At 38.1% G+C, this 24776-nt stretch overlaps 1 protein-coding gene across 1 annotated transcript; it reads left to right on the top strand.

Annotated features, from left to right (window-relative positions):
• Positions 1 to 911: 911 nt before the first annotated feature.
• CPO (carboxypeptidase O) lies at positions 912 to 24168 on the top strand (the record flags this gene model as incomplete). The annotated part of the gene is given in 13 exon segments (XM_082658403.1): positions 912 to 979; positions 9183 to 9210; positions 9212 to 9277; positions 10808 to 10858; positions 10862 to 10909; positions 13657 to 13752; positions 14814 to 14924; positions 15871 to 15955; positions 17135 to 17337; positions 22974 to 23058; positions 23904 to 23923; positions 23927 to 23980; positions 23983 to 24168. Coding segments are annotated over 13 exon segments (1101 nt in total).
• Positions 24169 to 24776: the final 608 nt, after the last annotated feature.

Below are 24776 nucleotides of genomic sequence, written 5' to 3'. Positions count from 1 at the left end.
ACTCCATAAAGGAACTCATTCATCTTGTATTGATCTTTTGTCATAGTGCCTGCCTGGTATATAGTGAGTACTCATTACATTTTTGTAGAATGAATGAATAGATGAATGATCATAGAGGGCAAAGGATTTAGATAGATCCCCAAATGCTACGAACTCTGTTTAAATCCTCTACTTCTCTGCACTAAAGTTTGCCTTGCTCAATTAGACTTTTAACAGTGATCTTCACTTGAGCCTTTATTTTACTGGTCACTGTTTGAGATTCAAGGCATATCCTGGGTTTGTCTAAAAACAGGGGTTTGTGGAGCAGTGTCTGACAGAGTCCTTTATGTGAGAGGAATGTGTGAGAAAATCCACTTGGGAAAGGATTTAAAATATTTTCACTGCTCAGATATGGAGAGACCTGGGTTTGTTTAAGAATCTGGTGATGTTGTCCATCAGAACAAGAGAAGGCATTTGACCCTAAATAAAGCCTTAGATTGCAGACGGGAGTAAAGATCCTGAATAATAACCGTGCCCACCATGACCAGAGCAGAAGACACACCCCCTATTATACCCAGCGACTTGTGTGGAGGAAAGAGCAGGAGTGGTCCGCTCTTGAATATAGGTGATGGGGATTCCTAGAACTGAAGATTTTACATAGGGAAGAAACATTTTTCTGGATTTGGGGGAGCCAAGAGCTTCAGTTAATTTGGTTTTAGCGGAGAAAAAAAATCAAATAGTTTTCCAGTATTAAAAAAAGTTGTTTGAAGACGTGATGGAGTTAATGAAGCAACTGCTCACATTATTTCTGCTGAGACATCCACTAACTGATTTATCTCATCTTGATTGTGGAAGCCTATGCCCTTATGCATTCTCAGAGACACATGACCTGCAGGAGAAGCACAGGATTTTCTAGCTCTCTTTCCAGAAGAATGAAGCCTCTGCTTGGAAACTTGTACCTCCCGAGGTTGCTGGTTCCTGGGGAGCTGGAATATGACAGGTGAGTGTGAAGCTGGAGGAGGGGCTGACTGGTATGATTTAGATTGTCTAGGTGGAAAGCTTCTTTTCAAGATCAATGCAGCTCGTTTCTCCCCTCTTCCTACCCATACACACCACGACGAAATAAGAATAATTATCACTGAAGTTTTATCATTGAACATTACTCTAATAATCTTTAAATAAATGAGTAGATATCTAAAAAAGATTTCCTAGCACAATGTATGATAAATACCAATAAATATGTCATGTTTTGTAATTGAAAAAAAAAATTGTAATGAAAATTCCATATCCCTCATTTACATAGTTTCTCAATTGGTAAATCACACTATTCTAATTATTGAGAAAATGTTTAAAATGTTTAAAACTACCAAACAATTTCACTAATTACTGTTAATGTTTCTGAATAGATAACTACTTAGCTAATTATGTATATAGTACTATTACAAGAATTTTTCAGTTAAGTTGTATTATAAAAATTTTCCTATGACATTCACAATTTATTGAAAACATAATGCAATCACTAATAATATTCCATCATTGCTACCCTATAAGGCAGAGTTGATTTCTACTGTCATTTTTACACATGATACCATGATGAGGATCCAGCTACATGACAATTTTTTTGCTGTTATTGAAAATCTTTGATTATTTCCCTAATATAAGTTATAAGAAGTGGAAGCACTGGGTTAGAAGCTTAGAAAAATTCAAGAATCTTGCTACACGTTGCCAAATTGCCCTCTAAAAAAGTTGCATACGTTTTCACTTCCAACAATAGTGTATGAAAGCACTTTTTAAGCATTTGCCCATTTGACAGGTGAAAAATACCTACAGTTGACTTATTTTTCATTTTGTTGATTTCTTATAAGGCTAAGTGTTTTGTCTTATTTGTTACTCATTTTACCGGTTTATAAGTTGCTCCTGTCATTTGCTCTTTTTTGTGTTCTTTCCCTATTCATAATGAATAACTTCTTTGAATAGATATTAAACATTGTGTGTGTGTGTGTGTGTGTGTGTGTGTGTGTGTGTGTGTGTGGTTTCCATATAAAGTGTATTTTCCTTTATTCATACATAGTTTGTTATTCTGCACATTTGGTGTATCTCATCTGGCATGTGTGTTTATAAACAGTATTTCCTCTTTTGTTTCATGGTTAAACGAATCTTGCAACAAGCTTGGTCTCACGGAACAGAGAAATCCACTCCAATTTTTGCCCCAGACTAACTGTGCGACCTCAGCCTGTCCCTTAGCTTCATAGACGGTCTGATTTCAGATATATAAAGGGAGTCCAGGATCTATGTGATGCCTAAAGCTGTTTGGACATCGCCATCTCGCGTTTTCTATTAGTTTACTTGGTTTCATATAGATACTGCATTTATTTTCTCTTCTGAGATTCTTCATAGATCAATGGCAAAGACTTATGTAGGTCATAGGGCTTTGATTGAAAAAAAAATTAACTTATTTAAAAATATCACAAGCCTTAAAACGTACACATCCTTTGGCCTAGTATCCCTGCTTCTGGAAATTTACACTGAGAAAGCAAACTATGGAAGGAATTGTATGCACTGGGATATAGCTTTATGTACAAGATAAACAAGATATTAAGTATTGTAATATTTGGAAACAACCTAAATGCCCCATATTAAGTTATGCAAATGTCAATATGTGACATATGACAATGGGATATTATTTATCCATTAGAATAATAATTATGAAAATTTTAATAGCATGGGGAAAGACATGTTTTATGCTGAAAGATGCAGAACACAAAATGTATCAAAATACTTAAAAAAATAAAAGAAAAAATATGTACCAAAATGGACATTGTTCTCTTTGATTGATACTTTTTTTTCCTTTCCCTCAACTATTCTTCATTTTACAAATATTCTACAAAGAAGATGCATAAAACTTTTGTTTAAAAAAATGATTGCCAAGCCCAGGTTAAATTATGGAAGTGATTTGGCTCAGTGGGACTCAGACAAGATGGCTTCCAGTGGACAGCTGCTCATGACTGCACTTGAGGGAAACATTTCAAATCTGCTAATTCTGCTCCTTATTGACTATTTTCATTTTCATTATTATTTACTGATATAAAATAATGTCCACTTTTATATGGCTCTTACCAACTCAAAACATAGATTAGCTGCAAGTTTTGATACTCTTTATTTACTATGTGTGACGTAATACTAGTCTAGAAAATCTAACAAGGATGACAAGCTTTGTAATCTCTCCTTTGATCATTTAGGGAGGTGGCCTGTTATATATATTGCATACTCCCAATAAAAGGGTAAATCTGTAGAATCATTTAGGATCTAGCACTATGAATCAAATGCTTTGAAATTGTTCATCCTCTCTGACCTACTAGTCCCATTCCTGGAATGTAACTCAAGGAAATAATCAGAAATGAGCAAAAAATCATTAACTCCAGAATTATTTACTATAAGATAAAACCAGAAAGGGAAATGGCTTTAATATCCAGCATAGATGACAATATTTATGTGCATGATGCTATGAAATATATACTTACTGTCAAACATTATGCAGTCATTAAAAATAATGTTTATAAAGAGTTTTTATTGGTTTGAGAAAATGTCTCTGGTAGAATATATAATAAAAAAGGAGGGAATACAAAATTATATATAGGTATAATCTGCACTGTATTTATGAAAAAAATATGCACAGATAACAGACTGAAAGGAAATATGCCAAAATATCAACAATGGTTAACTCAGGGAGGTGGGATTGTAGAGGATTATTCCTTCCTTCTCTTTTTTATTTTTCTCCTCTCCATACTTCCTAAAATTTCCACTTATAAGCATATGTTAATTTTGTAAGAAGGAAAAAAAAACTTTGAAAATACATTACTATCATGAAATAGTCATGTAACTGTTTCCTAAGTATTTAAAATACAAAATTTTCCTCAATATTCATTAGGTCTTTTTGCCTCTTTTTACATTCCAGTCAAAATTTCATCAGGCAATCTTTGATGTACAGTATTTATTAATAATGTACCACCAAAGCATCTTTTTCTCTGTTAAACATTTTATGAATTCCTGTTAAAAAAGAATACACAAAGTACAATAATCTCTTCATTTGGTCGGTGAGATGAGACTGGTGGTAATTTGGGGGATTAGCCAGTTTTTTCCTTCTTTCTCTACATGTATTATGCATCACCCAAGTAATTGCCTAGAAACAGGGAACAGCCTTTTCTAGGTTTACGGTTTAAACATTGTTTGAACTAAGTATCTGGGGTTTTGAGGTTTAAGTATTGTGTTTAATTTCATGTTAAAATGATATCAGGGTTTTCACTCAAATCCCGTATGCATCACTTTTTTTTTTGCATATTATATGGACCCAGTCATTCAGTGCTGGACTTAGGAGGCATCATACTCACACATTTTGCAGACATTAGCTGGGGGAAAGCCAAATGTTGGTGCTTGATGGTGCCCAGTTACCTTTAATTTATTCCCCTCCATATTGTGAAATTGCCTGGGAATACCAGCCCAATTGAAACAAGAATCCACCAGCTGCCAGGACTGCTTTTTAGTGTAGTCACTTTCCTACGGCACTGAGTAGATGACGGTGATAAAGAAAGACTTGAACATTTGCTGAACTATGTGAAGAAAGGAACCGCGTCGCTCTGAGCAGCCACCATCCCTGGTCCCAATGTCGCGTGAAAGCATCCCCAGTGATCTCATTTCCTGGCAGGACAGCCAGTGTGAGGAATGAGAAAGAAGGAAGGGCTGAGAAGACTCTTCTCATTTGCTTCATTTCCTCTCCTCTCTCCATTTTGAAAAAGCACTGAAACTATTTCCCGATGAATTTATAATGCTGATACTTATTTTGCTTTCTATGCAGTCCAAATCAGAGATAGACAATTTATAAAAATAGGCTAATAAATATTTTATGCTTATTTTCTAGAGTATAGTAAAAGTATAATTTAGCCTCTGTAACAAAATCTTCACCCCAACACACTGGGATAATAGCTTCTACCTTAAGGATTGTTGTTAGAATTATATGTAGGAATATATATATATATATATATATATATGATATGATATGATATATATACCTTAGAACAGTTCTGGCATGCATAATTGCTTATAAAATGTTGGTTGTTATTATTACTGGCTATACTTCAGTTTGGAATTCTCCCTCTCCTGTCCTCAGTACATTTAGTGCACCGTGTAATTGGTAATCAGGCTCTAGCTTATCATACCTCACATTTTATTATTTGATGGTGAAGTTATTTTGCTTTTCATGTGTTTATGTCTCACTTCCTTAAGTGGATTTTAAGCTCTGTAAGAAAGAAATCTATGTTCTATTACTACTACTATTATCTATTATCACTTTTGCAAAGAGTACCAAGTGCCGTTGTGTTGTTGAATGAATTACGATAACAATGCAAATGCTTTGACTGGTGCTTAGAATAGAGTGCCCAATAATGGTTAACTAGTGTTATTATAATAGGTATATGTTTGCTGATTATTTGATAAGCACACGAAATGTACTCCTGAAAATTTATGTGTAAATTGAATTTTTTTGAATTTTAAACACACCAAGGGATGTATGTATTTTCCTTATAAAATGATGTTTTGTAAATAATCAGCCTCAACATATTACACCTGTATATATTTTTATATTGAAATTCCTCATTCTGAAGCACTCTAGCTTACCTTTAAAAAATCAAATAAATGATAAATATTAGAAACGAATCCCTGAAAAACATGGAAAAGCATATTACTCCTCAACTATTACAATTTTAATGACATTTGTTTCTTGTAATCTCCTTCTAAAATTCATTTCATTGTTTTAACTAACTATCTAGACAATCCTATATCACGAGCTTTTCGTGGACAAGCTAAACAAAGTAAAATTCATTTAACAATAAAACATTTACAGTTTTGAAGATAAAAACTTCTGCTAAAGTCAGATTATTAGTAGTAGTAGTAGTAACAATTAAAGTCATGGAATTTTGTAGAGAAATTGATTTCCATTAGAGTGGGTGATTATGGTACATGGTGTTAATTGAACAGATTAAAAAATTAAAATGTAGTCAATCCAGTTACTGGAGTTATGTAGATGTGAATAGAACTTGAGTTTTAATTAATTCTATCAAAATATTTTGTAGTTTGGTATTGTTTGAAGATAACACTAGTTAGATGGCTAAATTATTCTCAATGTAATTTTTATTTTCAATGTTATTGCAGCAAAATAGGGCTTTTACTTAGCTTTGTTTTGAATTACTACTGTGTTTTAACATTTATTAAGGGTTAACTAGGTTCCAGAAATTTGCTTATTTTTAAATGTAGATTAACTTATTTAGTCTTCATAAGAATCCTTTGGTAAGGTGTTATTATTCCCATTTTACAGATTAAAAAATGAAGGCTTAGGGAAAGAGTAAATATAATACCAGAATGTTCAGAGAGAAAAATGTGGGAAAATAGATGAAAGTCATTGAAACATTAGCTAATTAGATCTCTAACATGTTTCCTTGTCACTATCCAAACGTTTACACCTCAGCTTCTCCAAAATCTCACATCCTAGTGTTATTAACACAGAAATCACTTCAAATATATTTATTGGGTAAATGAATGATCAGTTGGTATGCTCTCATAATGAAAATATAACCCTACTTTTTGCTTAGGTAAAGTCTTTTAGCAAGGGAATTAGAACATTTATCCAACATTTGTATGGCTTAGAGAGAGGACTAGTTGTATGACTTACTAGCTCTGTGATTGTTTGCAAGTTACTTAATTTCCCTTGGCTTCAGTTTCCTTATTTGTAAAACATGGACGATAACATTTCACAGGGCTGTAATGTGAATAAATCATATAATGGGCATGATTGTGCTGGCACAATATCTGGCATAAAGGCGAGGCATTGAATAGCTTTATTAAACGGTTTGTCAAAATATAGACCATAAATAGTAATCTAAATAGGCCTATATGTATTATAGAAATTGAATCAATAATTAATAACCCTACAAAACAGAAAGCACCAAGCCCAGAGGGTTTCACTGGTGAATTCTATGAAACATTTAAGGAAAAACTTATACTGATTCTCTACAATTTCTTCCAAAAGACAGAAGCAGAAGGAATACTTTTTAATTCATTCGTTGAGGCCAACATTACCCAAATACCAAAACCAGGCAAAGACATTACGAGGAATAAAAGATTATAGACGAATATCTCTCATGAACATAGATGTAAAAATCCACAACAAAATATTAGCAAATTGAATCAAAAAAAGTATAAAAAAATTATACACCATGTCCACTGATGGAGATTTATCCCAGATATATATGCAAGACTAGTTTAACATTTGATAATCAATTAACGTAATCCATTACATCAATAGGCTAAAAATTAAAAAAATCACATGATCATATCAATAAATACAGACAAAAACATTTGACAAAACCCAATCAATGATCCTGGAACAACTGGACATCCACACACACACAAAGTGAATCTAGACACAGACCTACATTCTTCACAAAAAATTAAGTCAAAATGGATTTTAGAACTAAATGTAAAATGAGGATAACTTAGGAGAAAACCTAGATAACCTTGGGAATAGTGATGACTTTTTAAATACATCACCAAAGGCATGATCGATGAAGTAAATAACAGATAACCTATACTTTATTAAAATTAAAAACTTTCTTCCTTCAAAAGCCAATGTCGAGAGAAGGAGAAGTTGAGCTACAAAGTGAAAGAAAATATTTGCTAAAGATACATCTGATAAAGGACACTTATCCAAAACATACAAAGAACTCTTAAAACTCAGCAATAAGAAAAGAGGCAACCTGATTTAAAAAATGGACAAAGGACATGAACAGACACCTCACCAAAGAAGATATGCAAATGGAAAGTAAGCATAGGAAACATTGCTGGAGGAAATGCAAAATGGCACAGTCACTTTGGAAGACAGTTTAGTAGTTTCTTACAAAATTAACATACTCTTGCCATATGATCTAGCAGTCATGCTCCTTGGTATGACCCAAATGAATTGAAAACTTATGTCCACAAAATGCTGCACACAGGTGTTTATAGCAGCTTTATTCATAATTGCCAAAACTTGGAAGCAACCAAAATGTCCTTCAGTAGGTGAATGGATAAATAAACTGTGGTAATCCAGGCAATGGAATATTATACAGCACTGAAAAGAAATGAACTATCAAGTCATTAAAAAGACGTGGAGGAAAGTTAAATGCATATTACCAAGTGAAGGAAGCCAATCTGAAAAGGCTGCATACTGTATGATTCCAACTATATAACATTCTGTAAAAGGCAAAACTAATGAAAAGATCAGTGATTGCCAGACCACAGAAGATTTTTAGGGCAGTGAAACTCTTCTGTATGATACTATAATGGTGGATACATGTTACTATATATTTGTTCAAATCCATAGAAAGTATAACACCAACAGTGAACCCTCATGTAAACTATGGACTTTGGGAAATAATGATGTGTCAATGTAGGTTCATTTATTATAAAAAATGTACCACTCTGGTGTGGGATGTTGATATTGGGGGAGGTTGTGTGCATGGGGGTGGGTGGGGGGTGGACAGCAGGTATATGGGAACTCTCAGTATTTTTCATCCAATTTTGCTGTGAACCTAAAACTTCTCTAAAAAAAATAAAGTTTATTTTAAAAAAATAAACTCTTGCATAAAGATTCTTACAATTATTTACAGTATTGTGGTTAATATTTCAGGCTTTTCAGTCAGGCTGTCAGGGCTTAAATTCTAATAATACTTTCCCTGTGACTCAATTTCCTCATCTCTGAAATGGGGATAATAAGAATATCTTCTCTTAAAGTTTTTGAGAGAAGTAAATGAGATTTAAATTGCTTAACCCAGTGAGTATCTCGCAGTAAGTTTCCGTTCAATAAATCTTAGCTATTCTTTCTTATACAAATTTAAAAGTGTGTTTATCTACAACATCTTGCTGAATTATCCAAGGCTCCCTGCAAAGTGGGAATGGCTGTCCTCAACCTGCAGATGATGAAACTGCAGTTCAGAGGGACTCCATGGTACCCAAGGTCTCACAATTAGTAAGTTGCAGAGGCAAGACTCCAACACTGACTTTTGTCCTCAAAATGCTGTGCACATTGCTTCCTACTACCTTTTTCATCAACCTTCCAACCCTTATGTTATCCTGGTTTCTTCATCAATTTTTGTCTGTATTTCTTCCCTTTGCAGATCTGTAGCACAACAAAGAAGCTGTGGATAATGTAGTGAGCCCATGGAGGATTCTGGAGACATATTCCTATAACAGATACCACCCCATGGGGGAGGTGAGTATGGACACGTTGGTGGGAGCGTCGGTGGTAGTCACAACCTACTTTAGGATGGGCGAGGGATAGTTCACTGTTAATATCCATAGACTAGAGAGCCTCAGAATGGGAGGTTGAGGTTTGCCTGTGCACTGAGGTCAAGGGATTCCCAAACATCACCCCCTGGCCATCACCATTAAAGATACAAATCCTAGTGATATGAAATAAAAAAACAAAACAACAAAAAGAAGAAAAGAACACCCCAACCAGTTTTGTTAGTGTAAACATGGATCAAAATTAAACGTTACTCTTGTTAATCAAGTCTTTAGCTGGTTTAAGCTGGGCAGGGCCAATGTGTATATGGATGTGGGACATGGGTGGTGAAGCCTTCTGATTGAATCCTACTTAGCCAAAAGTGTGGTATTTTCAGTAGGATGCAGGGAGCACAGGCAACAGCTCTCAAACGGGGAAAACTTTTTTTTCAAAGAAATATTTGTATTGCTACTAAGATAAGTTTAGTGGTTTCTAAAACTGGATACAGTAAAAAGTATATAAGTATATATGTAGTGTGTGTTGTGATGTTATGTAAAACTTCTTTTGAAGTATAAATTTCTAAAAATAGAATTACTAGGTTAAATGATATGCACATTAAAATTTTTGACATAAATGCACAAGTTGCCCTCCAACCAGGCTTTACAATTTATTTCCTCAGTATTGGGGAATATATTAATATTTTCCAGAATTTTTTTCAAAAAGTACAAGAATTTACATTTTCAGGGCTTCCCTGGCAGTCTAGTTGTTAAGACTTCTCCTTCCAATGCAGGGTGTCTGGGTTTGATCCCTGGGCAGGGAGCTAAGATCCCACATGCCTCTGGGCCAAAAAATGAAAAAAACATAAAACAGAAGCAATATTGTAACAAAATTCAATACTTAAGAAAAAAAAAGAATTTACATTTTCTTCTGTAACAATCACCCCAAAGTACTGAAGTTTCTTAGATTTTTTCTTTTTTTAAACAAGATCCAGTAAGACCCATGAGAAGTATATGTGCTGGTATCAGAGATGAGTCACACCTGGCTTGGCCACTTGCTCTGTGACCTTGACCAAGACAGTTAACCTCTTTGTTCCTCAGTTTCCTCATACATGAAAAAGGAATAGCAGTACCTATCCTGTAGCTTTGAGAGTAAATGAAATAAACTACACTTCTACTGATTAAGCAATAAATGATAGTCAGGAAGTCTCATGGCCATTTGAAGGCTGTGTGATTGTACAATGTTTCAGAAGTGTTATACTGGATTGTTGAAATTGATAATTCTCAATCATTTACTTGTAAAGTTCAACAGGGTGTCCTAAGCTTGGGTGGCAGAGTAGATCTTTAAAGAATATGGGAGGAGGAGAGGTCATAATTCATTAGTTTAGTCTTCTAGTTTGTGTGCTAATAAAGAGCGAAGAGTTCAGAGTTCAGTATCTTGATGAAAGAAGCAATTATCTTAATTTAGAGGCAAGCAAAGGATCTTCTTATTGATAACCTCAGTCCTCCCTGGCTGTTTCAGATCTATCAGTGGATGAGTGAGATAAGGGAGAAGTACACGGAAGTGGTGACGTAGCATTTCCTAGGAATGACCTATGAGAGCCGGCCCATGTATTATTTGAAGGTGAGTGAGAAGGCTGAGAATTAGAGTCCCACTCAAGGATATTTATGTACTATCCAGAGGCTCTAGTCAGAAGTATAGACAAGGTTAAAAGAGGCAAGGCAGAGAGACTTGGCTTTTCCAAAGTCTTGATTTTAAAATTCAAAACTTGGTGGGGAGGGATAAATTGGAAGATTGAGATTGATACATACACACTACTATGTATAAAAATGATAACTAATAAGGACCTACCGTATAGCACAGGGAACTCTACTCAGTACTCTGTAGTGACCTATATGGGAAAAGAATCTAAAAAAGAGTCCAAATACATATATCCATATGTATTTATATAACAGATTCACTTTGCTGTGCACCTGAAACTAACACAACATTGTAAATCAATTATACTCCAATAAACATTTTTTAAAAATTAAATACTTGTAAATGCTTACATCTTAATCATGAGGGTGGAATCATGTTCTGGAGTAAAGAGAATTTGGAATGGTTGGGTGAGACCACAGGGGTAGGACTTAAAAATAAAGTCCCAGAAGTAAGAACTTATCCCTTAGTTTTCTTCACGCTTGGCCTCCCTCGCCCCCGCTAAGACTGAGGAACTTAGAATCGTGGAGGGTGGCTGGAAAGTACCTTAGACGTTCTGGCTGAGAGGTTTCCAGCCTGTGCTCTGTGAAGGCCTGGGTGCCTCCGGTGCTCCCACAGCGGAAGGGGGACGGGGTGGGGGGGCTGTGTAAGGGAGAAATCTCCAGTTCACTTCTCATATGTATTTTGAGTTTTTACAAAATTTTCTTTTTTAACACATTTTTTTTTCCCCATAAAAATGTTTGAACATCATGGACAACTTTTATTTTTGGTTCCTTCATTTTATAAGGAAACAAAGACCCAGAGAAGTGAAATGACTTGTACGAGGTCACACAGCCAGACCGTAGCATAGCCAGAGGGATAACCCAATCTCCAGGCTCTCTGCCCTTTTAAAATGTGATACGATGAAAAGTGTCTGAATAACCACTTTTCCACAGGGCCAGGCCTTCTTGGCTCTCAGTTTTAGAACAGTGATTTTTCAACCCTGGCTGCTTAATACTGATGCCTGGGTCCCATCCACAGAGATTCTGAGCTAATTGCTCCAGGATGGGGCCCAGACACCTTTTGAAAGCTCCCTAGGTGATCCTACTGTGTAGGCAGGGTTGACAACAACTGCACCTAACCAGTGGTTTTCAAAGGGTGGTCCCTCGACCGGCAGCATCAACATCTCCTGGGAACTTGTTAGAAATGCACATTCTTGGGGGGTCTAACTACAGATCTACTGAATCAGCAACTCTGTGGGTGGGCCCAGCAATCTGTGTTTTAACAAGCCCTCCTCCAGGTCATTCTGATGCACACTCATGTTACAGAAAAACAGTGCATTTCTAACAAGTTCCCAGGTGGTGCTGATATCGCTGGTCCAGGACTACTCTTCAAGAACCGCTGCCAAAGTAGTTTGGCATTAAGAACTAGCATTACTTTATTCACTGTAGACACGTTAATTTACAAAGCACATCCCCAAATTCAAGAATTACTAACAACTACAAACAAATCTCGGTGGCTCTGAAGTAGAATTTACCCAGGAGCCGAGTGAGTAATTGGTTGATATGTTAAGTGTGGGCCACCTACCAGCCTGATTTTTCCATAGGCCGCCAAACTCTGAGCTGAGTCAGCCAAAAAGACCTCTAAACATCCTTTGCCTAGGATGTATTTTAAAGAATAGAATTGACACATAACGAGGAGGCAATAAAGATAAACATATGGTCATATACATAGACTCATAAATAAAAGGGGTGATTACAAGAGAGAATTAAAGTAAAGGGTAGATTAGGAATTATGCCAGGAGCTTTGAAAATGGGTGAGGCTAAAAGGGAAAACTTCCTTGAATATGATGAATCCAGCCCATAGTTATTTCAATTCGTAAGTTTCTCACAGATATAGAGGGAGAGCCTTCATCAGCCCAGCTCCCAAGAGCTTCCAATGAATAGCATGAGTCCAGGCCATTTACAAACCAAAGCAAGATGTGACTGTGACAAGCATGGGCATGTTCACAGCTTCTTCTCCACCAAAGAGAATCCGTAATTGCCAGGTTCATTCCTACCTATCCCACCTCTGAAAGAGGAGGGAATCTTTCTTTCTTGAGTGAGTACAAGAACAACAAATGGGGAGAGGAGAAAGAAGATTGGGTCAGCTGGGACTGCAGGAGTCTCTAAGGAAAGAGGAAGGTAACGAATGTAATAAGTATCGCAGGAGATTATGCATTTGGATGCTTTCACAGTTTCAGGAAGCTTAAATGCAGACTGGGGTTCAGTTTCACTACCTTTGAGTCATGCACGTTACCACTTGTGCACTTTACCGCTCTGAGTCAGCCCTGTGTGGTAAGGTTTTATAAGGTTTATGAAAATTTAGCCTCTCAGTTTGTGGTTTATGCGTTTATTTAAAGTTAGGGAATAATTTAGGATATGGGGAAGACCAGGCTTTGCATGGGGTACACGGAGGTGTCAGCTTGTGGTCCTAAGAACAATAGCCGAGGTAACCGCAGGAGGCGGTTGGCAGCATGGCCAACAGAAGGGTCATATTGGTGGGTGTCTCTGCCAGCATCCTTGCCTCATCCTTGAAACCACAGAGTGGAAGGAGACAGGTACCTCCAGGGGAATAAAACAACCTGATAACTTTGCTCGGTGGCCTCAATCATAAGCCATTGTTTGATAATGAAATATGAATGTCTCCCCCAGATCAGCCAAACATCCAATAACCCCAAGAAGATTATCTGGATGGACTGTGGAATTCATGCCAGGGAATGGATTGCCCCTGCTTTTTGCCAGTGGTCTGTGAAAGAATAAGTGTCTTTCACTTTCTCATAATGGTTAACCACCCCACAAAATACCTGTCATATCTCGGCTTTGGAAAGCAGGTTTCTTTCACATCTTGGCAAGGCAGCTCTCCACTGAGCTACTCCTTCACCCCAAGGGAAATGGAATTCATAAGTAGCTTCACTGAAAACTGAGTTAGTTGTTCTGTTCTCTTTCTAATGCACCCCAAATTATCTTTATTGGAAGGTAAACAAATCTAAATGGAGAAGAAAATACATCTTGGAAGTCAGAGATGAGTTTGAATCCTGGAGCTCTTTCTAATAGTCTTGTGCAAAATTTCTATCACTAGGACCCCTAGTTTTTTACCTGCAAAAGGTGTATGAAATGACTACTTCAACGTAATCATGAAGAGCACACAATTGTGTGGATTAAGAGATTAACACATGGAAACTACCTGGCACCGTGAATTCTTGCGTATTACCTATATCCCTCCTTTGAGGGAATAAGAAAACTTTAAAATTAATATAAGATACTTTTTGTGTCAGTCTTTTCAGAAACCCAAACATAATTCAACCCAAAAATTATAGTTCTCAAAGTGTGGTTCCTAGACCCATAGCATCAGCATAACTGGGAACTTGGAAGAAATGCAAGTTCTGGGTTTCCACATCACCACCTCATACCTACTGAATTGGGGCTGGGGGTGGAGATGGAGGGTAGGCAGGCTGTAATTTAAAAAGTCCTCCAGCAAGAAAAGCCAATGCAATAAGAAGCCCACGCCCCACAAGGAAGAGTAGCCCCCGCTCGCCGCAACTAGAGAAAACCTCAGCGCAGCAACGAAGACCCAACGCAGCCAAAAATTAAAAAAAAAAAAAAAAAAAAAAAAAGTCCTCCAGGTGATTCTGATGCATGGTGAAGTTTCAGAAAGACCGCCATAACGAACGGGACAGTTGAGGCAGGATTGGATGGCAAAGGTTGGATGTTCAGTCACCACTTATGATTAAGTTGAAATTGTTAGAAAATTAAGAGAGAAAAGACCTCTTCCCAGGATCATTCCAAATGTTTCTCTATTAAATATCCAGATTCTACAGAACTATAAAGACAACTCAAGGATAAGAAGTCTCCTTAAAAACCTGGACTTCTATGTGCTTCCGGTTCTTAACATAGATGGTTACATCTATACTTGGACAACGGTGAGTACATCGAGTTTGGTCCTGGGATGGGTTCATGAACTAGATCTTGTCTCGGGTTCATTTTCCTGACCTCAGTCACTGCAGCTATAAAAATGTTTTGGGGCTTCCCTGGTGGCGCAGTGGTTGAGAGTCCGCCTGCCGATGCAGGGGACACGGGTTCGTGCCCCGGTCCGGGAGGATCCCACATGCCGCAGAGCAGCTGGGTCCGTGAGCCATGGCCTCTGAGCCTGCGTGTCCAAAGCCTGTGCTCCGCAACGGGAGAGGCCACAACAGTGAGAGGTCCGCGTATCGCAAAAAAAAGAAAAAAAAAAAAAGTTTCTAAATCATACCACTCCATAATTAAGAGCCTCTGTTTCCAGAGACTATGAATTCCTCCCCCTCCCCCACCCCGGCTCCCCCAGCCCTTCGTGGGACCCCTTTCTCTGTAACAGCCTTTCTGGCCCGGTATGTGAATCAAGCCCTTCCCTCCCACCTTGTCTGGCGAAACAGGTCTTTATCCCTATCTCTACTCATCAGTCTTCTGCTTCCAGAAATGTGCAGAGACCATCTCTGATGCACCTGGAACAGCCTTTTCCCATCTGCCAAGCTATTTCCCTTTCGCCCTTTATCACTTGGACCTAAAATAATGACTCTCTGAAGTTTTCCTGATTAAGCAGATTGCGTCCACCAGGCACTGTTAATCTGCTTGTGAGGGAAAGGCCAAACTACCCCTCCGATTTGATGGTTTACACGTATATACCCTTTGGGTTGTACAGATGTTCCTGTTATTGGGGGTTGCTAGCCCATCTGGGGGACTAAAAATTATATGCACAAGTTTCATAATGTTGAGGCAATTTTTCCAGACAATCCTAAGGAACCATTTTTCATATTCGAGGACCACCCATCATCACTAACACTGTGATTCATGAGACCTTAGAATGGCAACTTCCCTATGTTCCTGTTACAGGATCGGCTTTGGAGGAAATCCCATTCATCCCATAATAATGGCATGTGTTTTGGGACAGATCTCAATAGAAATTTCGATGCATCTGGTGTAGTTAAGTACATGCTTCATAGATGAACTGATGAATAACGACACACAAAACAAATGGAGCAGAGAAGCCAGAAAAGAGGTGAATTACTAGAATTAGTACTATTTATATATATACCTTTTGAAATAAACATCTAATTCTGTACAGCTTTCTGGACTTCCTGGTCAGTGTTACTCCCTCTAAAGAGGTGATATTATCTATACAGTAAGAACAGCAACACTGAAATGCAGGACTCTTTTCAAGTGAGACTGGCTAAAAAAGGGCAAAGAAGACCTAGACCAGTGTGAATATTTTTGAAATCCATCACTTTGTTTTAAAATATACGAATTGTTATAAAGGAAAATCAGAGAAGTATCCTTGCAAATTATTTTACAGCAGGAGGGCAGAAGTAAACAAGGCAAACATTTTCTTCTCCTTAAGGCAGTTTCATGTTTCTGAATCTCAACAAGTCCAATGGATTGGAAGCAAATAGAGGTACGGATGGTTAAGAGCAGTCTGGTTAAAAACCAGATGGGAAAGGTTAACATTCAGACTCGGCGGCCCTGTGGTATTGAAAAAATTGCTTCATCTCTAGGCTTTAGTTTTCTCTTATTTTTAAAACGTGGTTCAGAGTAATACCATCTTATCAGTAGGTTGTTGTGGAGATTCAATGAGATGCCACACAGGAGGGGCTTAGCACAGTGCCCTGCATGTAAAAGGTCCTCTGTTGTTGGTCCTTATTATTACTGGTGAGAAGGACAGACTACAAAATAGCTTTTTGTGTTTTTTTTGTCCTTGCGAAATAGCTCTAATGAGACTCAAGCCAGTAAGACAGCAAATGATATATTTAGGGCAACAAGACTATAACAGAGTCTGACCCTGGAACCCAAGAACAGGTTCCCAAGCATTTGTTTCAGGGACCACCAAAGGTTTAAGTGAAAGATTACTGAAAATGCCATTCCATTTTGCATCTTCCTTCCCGGGCCACATAAGCAGGGGTCTCTTTCTAAATCTGCACGTCAGTCCTCCTGCCTTCCTGAGTTCCTCCTTGAATGACTTATTTTAGCAGGACAAAATCAGACAAGCAAAGGCAAGCCTTAATTCCACCCACAGATGTCCTGAGCAAGGCTGACTCCTTGACCTTGGTCAGTGCTAAACGGAGATCGTGATGCCTTCCTTGGGGTTTCCTGTATGTTTCAGGTATTGGTGCATCTCACAACTGCCAAGATTTAACATTCTGTGGGACAGGACCCATGTCTGAACCAGAGACTAAAGTTGTTTCCAGCTTTATCGAGAGCAGGAAGGAGAACATTGCCTGCTTCCTGACCATGCACTCTTATGGGCAGCTCATCCTCATGCCTTATGGCTACACCAAAAATAAATCAAGTAACCATGAAGAACTGGTAAGACCATTGAGCCAGAGCCTTGAGAGGCCTCAGCACGACCCTGCCTTCCTTCCCTGATTCCCATTTCTAGGGTTTTGGCTCCAGCCTCACTTTTGTTCCCTTTGCTTTTCCTTATTTCCTTTCTCCTGCTTTTCACACCTTGCAAGACGCCTGCTGGGAAGGCTTCAGGTTAAATGCTGCCTTACCTGCATTAATTAACTACCTATTTCAAAAAGTGTCAAGTTGGGAGACATCTTAGGTATTCGTGTATAATATAAATGAGATGATTATGTTAATAATCTGCAGGAATGCGCTTTCATTTCTGTAAATTCTCTTGAAGCTCCGTTCAGCAATTATAGCTTTTGAACCGTGCTTTAAAGAACTTCCCAGCTGTTAGTGGAATATGGCATATCTAAAATAACACGGCTAAATAATATCTGCTCTCTTCTCTGCTAAACACAATGCTTTATTTTCTTCTAAACTATGCCTCTAGTATTTGCCTAGGAATATTTGTAAGGGGAAGTGCTAGTGAAATTCAAGCTGGGGCAGGGAAAGTCTGCTTTGTCTTATCCAGGGTCCTTCTCTGAAGCTGTGTTTACCCAAGTCCTGGTGGGCAGAATTGTTGAAAAGGACTGGGCTCTTTGCCTTTTTGTGAACCTGAGAACAATAGAACTAAGTCAAAGAAAGGGTCAATTTATAATTGTTGTAGTTATTTGTTATCTTTTCTTAAAAGTTATTTTTTCAGTTTTTAGTTGTGGTAAAACATACATAATATAAAATGTACTGTCTTAACCATTTTTAAGTGGACAGTACAGTAGTGTTAAGTATATTCACATTATTGTGCAACCAATCTCCAAAACTTTCATCTTGCATCATTGAAATATCTCTACCCATTAAACAAAAAATCCACATCCCCCTTGTCCCTGGTAACCACCATTCTACTTTCTGTCTCTATGAGTCTGACTATTCTGGTTACCTCATGTAAGTGGAATCATACAGTATCTATCTTTTTGTGACGGGCTTATTTCACTTAGCATAATAAAGTCTTCAAGCTTCACACCTGTTGTACCATGTGTCAGAATTTCCTTTTTTTTTTTTAAGGCTGAATAATATTCCATTGTTATGTATATACCACATTTTCTTTATCCATTCATCCATCAGTGGTTATTTGAATTGTTTCCACCTTTTGCCTACTGCAAATAATACAGCTATGAACATAGGTGTACAAATATCACCTTGAGATCCCATTTCCAACTCTTTGGGGTATATACTCAGCAGTAGAATTGCTGAATCGTATGGTAATTCTATTTTCAACTTTTTGAGGAACCATCGTACTATATTCTACAGCAAGTACACCATTTTCTGTTCTTTCCAATAGTGAATTAGAGTTCCAGTTTCTCCACATTCTCACGAACACTTGTTATTTTCTGCATATCTTTAAAAAATTGTTTTTTAAAACAAGCTCCTCATTATCAATAAATGCTGGGTTGGATAGGGGCTAATCTTGCTCTGTTCTTAAGATCACAGAAGGCTGGTGGCCTACTGGCTCTGTCATTCCTCTTGTCCCTCTCCCACTGGAACATCACCCATAAAACACAGGTCTGGGCACTAAAAGAAAAACCACTATAGATCTTTGCTGAAGGCAGCCCTTCCCCCCAGAAGTCAAAAATATCTGTCAGTACCCCAATGTCTTTCCTGCAATTGTTTTCGGACATTTGTACTACGTGATCATTTTGCAAGAGGTGGAGATAACATTTACCTATAACTTTAAAAATTACAAAGAGATTTTATGGCCATTACTTCATCTGATCCTCATGACAATATAATAAGCTCATTTTGGAGATGTAGAAATTAAGACCTTGAGTTAATTATATTTCTAAAGTCCCTGTAGACAGTAAATGTTGGAGTCTGGGCTTGGAACTCATGTCTTTGGACTCCAGAGGCCACATTCATCTGACCACAGAACACTGCCTTTCTCCGCTCAGGAAGGGTTTGCAACTTCTGGAAGCTGTCATCGACTTAGATGCCCAGTCCACTGTGTCCTATATCCTCCTCATTTCTGTGCCAGAAGTTCTATTTCTTCAGTAAAGAAATGTACAGAAACAGAAATTTTAGTCAAGAAGCCCAGAACCCTCTTTACTTCTCAATTCCTGTGATATTTGCCGTAAATGTTTACTTTCTGCTTAAAGGATTCTGTGACAAATACAAATGAACCACCTAAGTCAGGCCATTATAGATATTTGATGGGACAGGCCTTCTACCAGCAGAAAAAAAGAGGTCTATATACTCCGGTATTTTTCTAGAGAATTTAATTTCCTTTTTAGGTTCAGGAAAGCAGTTACTACATCTCCGTTTTTGCAAGGTTTGTATTCAAATGTCACAGGGTCTTGGGCTGCTGATTGGCTGTCTCATTAGAGCCCTCTGGCCACAGAGGGGGCACTGGCATTGCCGTTACCAGAAGGTGGAATTCGAAGATGGGAATTACTGGCCATCCTCAATACTCTGTGTAGAGACTGGAAAATTGAATTGAGAAAGATTGCTTCAATTCTGTATCTCTTACCGCCTTAGGTGTTGAAGAATTAGCATAACATTCATCACTAAGACTTTTCCATAAAAAGACTGAAAATGTTGCCACCATGTATCAAACTCATAAAAGCTAGTTAGCAGTGTTTTTAGGTTCTTAGTGATAAGCTTTGATAGAGTACACAAAGATAGAATCACACCAACTGTTCAAGGAGTTTTCCATTTCTGGTATATTTACAACCACCAGAGACTAGTAATTAATCTCTATGTATTTACAAAACCAAAAATTTGTAGAAATCTTCATAAATATTATACTGTATGATAGACAACTTGGCAATCACTAAGTAGGGGAAACAGAACTATATATACCCTCATTCTAAACTGCTCTGGAGATTAGAATAGCTATAAGAAATCTAATGTTTCAAATGCTGATATTCTTTGCATTGGAACCCTTTCCATATCAGCCCCTGTATCCCATTCCAAGCTCCATCCTCCCACACCCATGCCAGGGCCTTAATCAATCTTTTTGAGTGCTTGCCTGTGAATATATGTCTACAGGAAATTCTCTGGGCCCAGTGAAGAAGTTATTAAGCAGGCATGAGGTCTTTAACAATGTAAATTATGCACTACTAGCAAAGGGTTTTTATTATTTTGACTAAGAAGGACAGCAGAGCAATTGGCTCTCTATGGCCTTGCAATATAGTGTCAAAAAGAAAGAGAAGAATAATCAAGAGTTTGACCCTTTGAGATAGAAGGCAGAGTCTAGGGGAATCTTCATTTCATCTTCTCAGAAAGGACCAAACCCATAAGCTAAGGATCACAACTGTGTGCTTATCATATATGTTATATTTCTTACTCCTATCTACTTGCTCATGGTAATTGCTTGTGGAATCATTAAAAAAAAAAATCAAAAGTTCTTTTGTCAATAAAGAAGAGGAAACTGGGAGACTCTTTCCCTCCCCACAGCCAAGATTTGAGGAAAGGGAGCAATATAGGATAAAATAAGTGAAGGTTGGCAGTGGGAAGAAGAATCATGATCTGGGGTGAGCTGCAGGAAAGAAAAAAGAATGCAAGAAACCATTTGAATAGAAAATGTAGCCTGGAGCTGCTCCATGTAACCCAAATTACAGTTAAGACCAGTTAACATGGAGTTTCACTCAAAGAAACACAGGAACACATGGGAATTAAAAATAATTAAAAGCAATTCATATCTCTACCAGAGACTCTCAAAGAACTTCAAAAAGGATGTAGTTGCTATTTGTTAGCAACTCTTTCTCCAGGCTGCATGCTCTTAATTTCACTCACACACAGCAGCTACCCTGAATCCTTTCTCTCCACTCTTCATTCTTATTTCCTTACTGGAATTTCTCTCTCTAGAAATCCCCTTTCTGACTCTCCTTTCCTTCTTATAATTTCCCCTTCTTTCTACAAACAGCTCTTGTACCTCTTCCCAGTGTACTTGTACTTCTTTAGCCCTTCCTGCCCATCATCTCAGTTCTGGACAACGCAAGCCCAGCAACTAGGGCAGACACAGAATCTCTTTACAGGAAGAGAAGGAGAAGGTAAAACTCTTAGTAGTGAGTGGAGAGGAGTCAAAAAGCTTACAAATATGTTTAATGTTGAATCTTAGCACACACACAGAAAGTGCAAAGTCCTACTGCTGCACAGGACCCCATAACCACTTATTACCTCTCCTAGTCTTCCTTTTGAATTTCACTATGCTTATCCCCACTCTAACCAGACACCACCTTGTCACACCTTGGGATTCAGTCAGACAATACAGGACCAGGAAAAGAGAGACAGAATCTAAAACTAGATCTGTCACTGGTCAGGGGAAGAAGTCAAGGGAGCTGACGTACCTGTAAGTGTAGTCAGGCTGCCCTCAAGCGTAAAGCAATTGTGGATCCAGGCAGGGAGTGGCCAAGGGGATTTTGGTGGTGTTTGTATAGACCCCAAGGGGAAGTAGTGGGATACACCATCGGGTGGGTAGAATATAGCATTAGGGAATCTAGGGTAGGGAATACTTAGACTATCAAAAGGGTATGCAAGGAGATTTATCAGACAGTCAATAAATATAACCAATATACTTGGACCTCAGTTAGTGACTCTGATCTCAGGAAAAGGTCTGAAGAGAGCAAGGCTGAGACCTTAGAAATCATCTAGTTCTGAAGGATTTCCAATTCAGTACGGTGACATGGGGGTAGATAGAAGGAAGTGTGTCATTTTCTGCTCTGAAAATCTATGAGCCTATGAGAGATAAGTATCAAATACCTTTAAGGAAAAACAAGAGAGAAGTAATAAGGGAAGCATGAGCAAAGGGCTATGGGAGAAAAAAGTGGGGAGAGAGAATCCACTTAGGGTGCTCAAGAAATGCCTATGGAGAACTTAGCATTTGAGAAGGTTCTTTGAGTTTGCGTAGAATTTCAACAGAGAAGAGGTAAGGCATCCCAAGTAGAGGAAATATCCTGAGAAAAGGCGGAGAGGCTGAGGAACATGGGGTATGTCTGAGCAACTGTGGGAGAACTTGAGTTTGACTGTAATCTAGGGTGGGATCTAGAGAATATAGTGTTGGAAATGTGGGTTAGATCCCTATCGTAGAGGATCTCAACTAGTAGACTGAGAAGTTTATACAAATGCAGTGGGTAACTGAGAGTTATTGAAGGTTTTCAGCAGGATCATTATGATTGTCCTGCTCTACAAAGGTTCACCTGGAAGTCAGGGAGATCAATTGGGATTAAGGATTGGCAAGAGGAAGGAAAACCTATTAGAAGATGACAGCAATCCATTTCAGAGTTAATAAGACTGAAATAGGGTGATGGCATTAGAAATGCAACTTGGTAACTGTTTGAGAGAAGAGTCAAAGATGATTGTAGGAATTTACATGTTGGGGGCACATGATAGGTCAGAATTATGAAAATCAAAACAGCCTTATTAGTGGAGGAGATGATAAAATTGGATATGAGTATGTTGAGTCTAAAGTATCAGAAGACTACCCAGGTATAGATGTTCAATGGGAAGTTAGAAAGATGGTCTGGAACTCTGAGGATGGATTTGGACAAAATAGCAAATGCTCTGAATTGTTGGATTTATTTTTAACACCAGATATCTGTCTCTGCATTTCCCACCTACAGATCCAAGTTGGACAGAAGGCAGCAAATGCATTGAAAGCAAAGCATGGAACCAATTATAGAGTTGGATCTAGTGCAGATATTTTATATAAGTATCTTTTTTTCACCTCTTCAATAGTATCTAAAGCACAAAAGAATTCAGTGGACTTTGGAGACTGGAGTGGACAGGATAGAAGAGTTCCTCGGATCAACAGGAAGTTGTACAAATCAAAATGACCAGGGATAAAAGGGAGTCTGTACAAATCCAGAATTGTGCTCTCTAGGGATAAGGTGTGAGCTAAAAGCAAAAATTAATACACTGGCTCAGACCAGTACTCCCTCTGGCTTCAGTTAAAAAGAACTGGCAGGGAGAAGGCACAGGAGTTAACAGGAAAGACATTTTCCAGTGACCCTTGGTCGGTTGATTCAGTTCCCAGAGGACCATCAGGCAAAACAGGTGGGGCCTGGAGTTTAAAAAAAAAAAAAAAGGATTTAGTTGAAAGGAGAGTGCATTGCTTTCCCCATCCCCAAGCACCCCCTCCTCCACCCACTGAAGGGCAACCGAGATGATATTTTCTTAATATCATCATTTTAGTGATATTGGTCATTTTGTTTCTGTTCCTTTACAGGTCAGTTGAATCTTATCTTCCAATATCAGATTGTCTTGTCTTTGATTCAGCTGAGAAACTTTAACCAAACCTCTGCTATGTGCCAGGCATGATGCCAGGCATTGTGGGGATAGATGTGCCAGGCATAATGCCAGGTATAGTGGGGATGGTGAGTGGAGACAGAAGCGGAAAATGTCAAGGAGAGAGAGAAGGCAGCTATTCATAGATCCTAATATGAAAGAGTTGATTTATTTTGCTGGGTTGAACTTTAGTCCCTGAAATGGCTGTAGAAATCTGTCCTTTCACAGAATAACTTCTAACTCTTCCTCCATATTTTCATTTGTAGATGCCATTTCAGGGTTTTCATGAGACTGGGCTTGGGACATTGGGATCCCCTTCTCATATGCATTTGAGCTGAGGGACATATGGGTACATATGGGTTTGTCCTGCCAGAAACTCAGATTCAGGCCACCTGCGAGGAAACCGTGGAGGCTGTGCTTTCAGTCCTGGATAATGTGTATGAGAAATACTGGTATTCAAACAGTGCTGGAAAGGTGACATCTACTGCTGTGGTGCTGAGCTTGCTGATGTCCTTCATGTTTCTTCTGTAGGTGCATCCTACCTAGGCCTGCTCAGCCCCAGAGACGTGGATATAGCTGCATGAAAGGTGTTTGAGGCTATGGAGGAACCAAATAATTTAACTAGAAATACTTTCTGTTTCAAAAAAGATGAATCATCTTTGCATTTTAATGTTTGTTCTGCTGGTAATTAATTGTTATTACTTTAGTAGACTTTAATATTAGTTAGTTATTGGTACAATAATGCCACAAACCAAACCACTCTACAATTCAGTGACTCACAAATCTATAGGTCAGCTAGGAAGTTCTGCTGATCTTGGCTGTGCTCACTTATATATCTGTGGTTTGTTTCAGGGCAGCTGCCCCAGGGTCTAGAAAGTTTCTTCCCATCTAAACTCTTTGAAAATTTTGCTCATGCCTGGGACCCAAGTTCACACTCAATTTTGTGTAATCGCGTTAGTAGTGGCATTCAGAAGATGAAGTTATATAATCTCTCTATATAGCTGTTGCTGGTTTTATTTATTTATTTATTTAATGTTTTATTTATTTATTTAAAAAAATTTTTTTGAGAATCTACAAGGTACATTTTGCTAGGCTCTGGGATTACAGTGGTGAATAAGGTAGACATGGTTCCTGTTCCC

The sequence above is a fragment of the Grampus griseus genome, assembly GCF_964374135.1.
Source record: "Grampus griseus genome assembly, chromosome: 7".
Lineage (NCBI taxonomy): Eukaryota > Metazoa > Chordata > Mammalia > Artiodactyla > Delphinidae > Grampus > Grampus griseus.
This window is presented reverse-complemented; position numbering and strand designations above follow the sequence as displayed.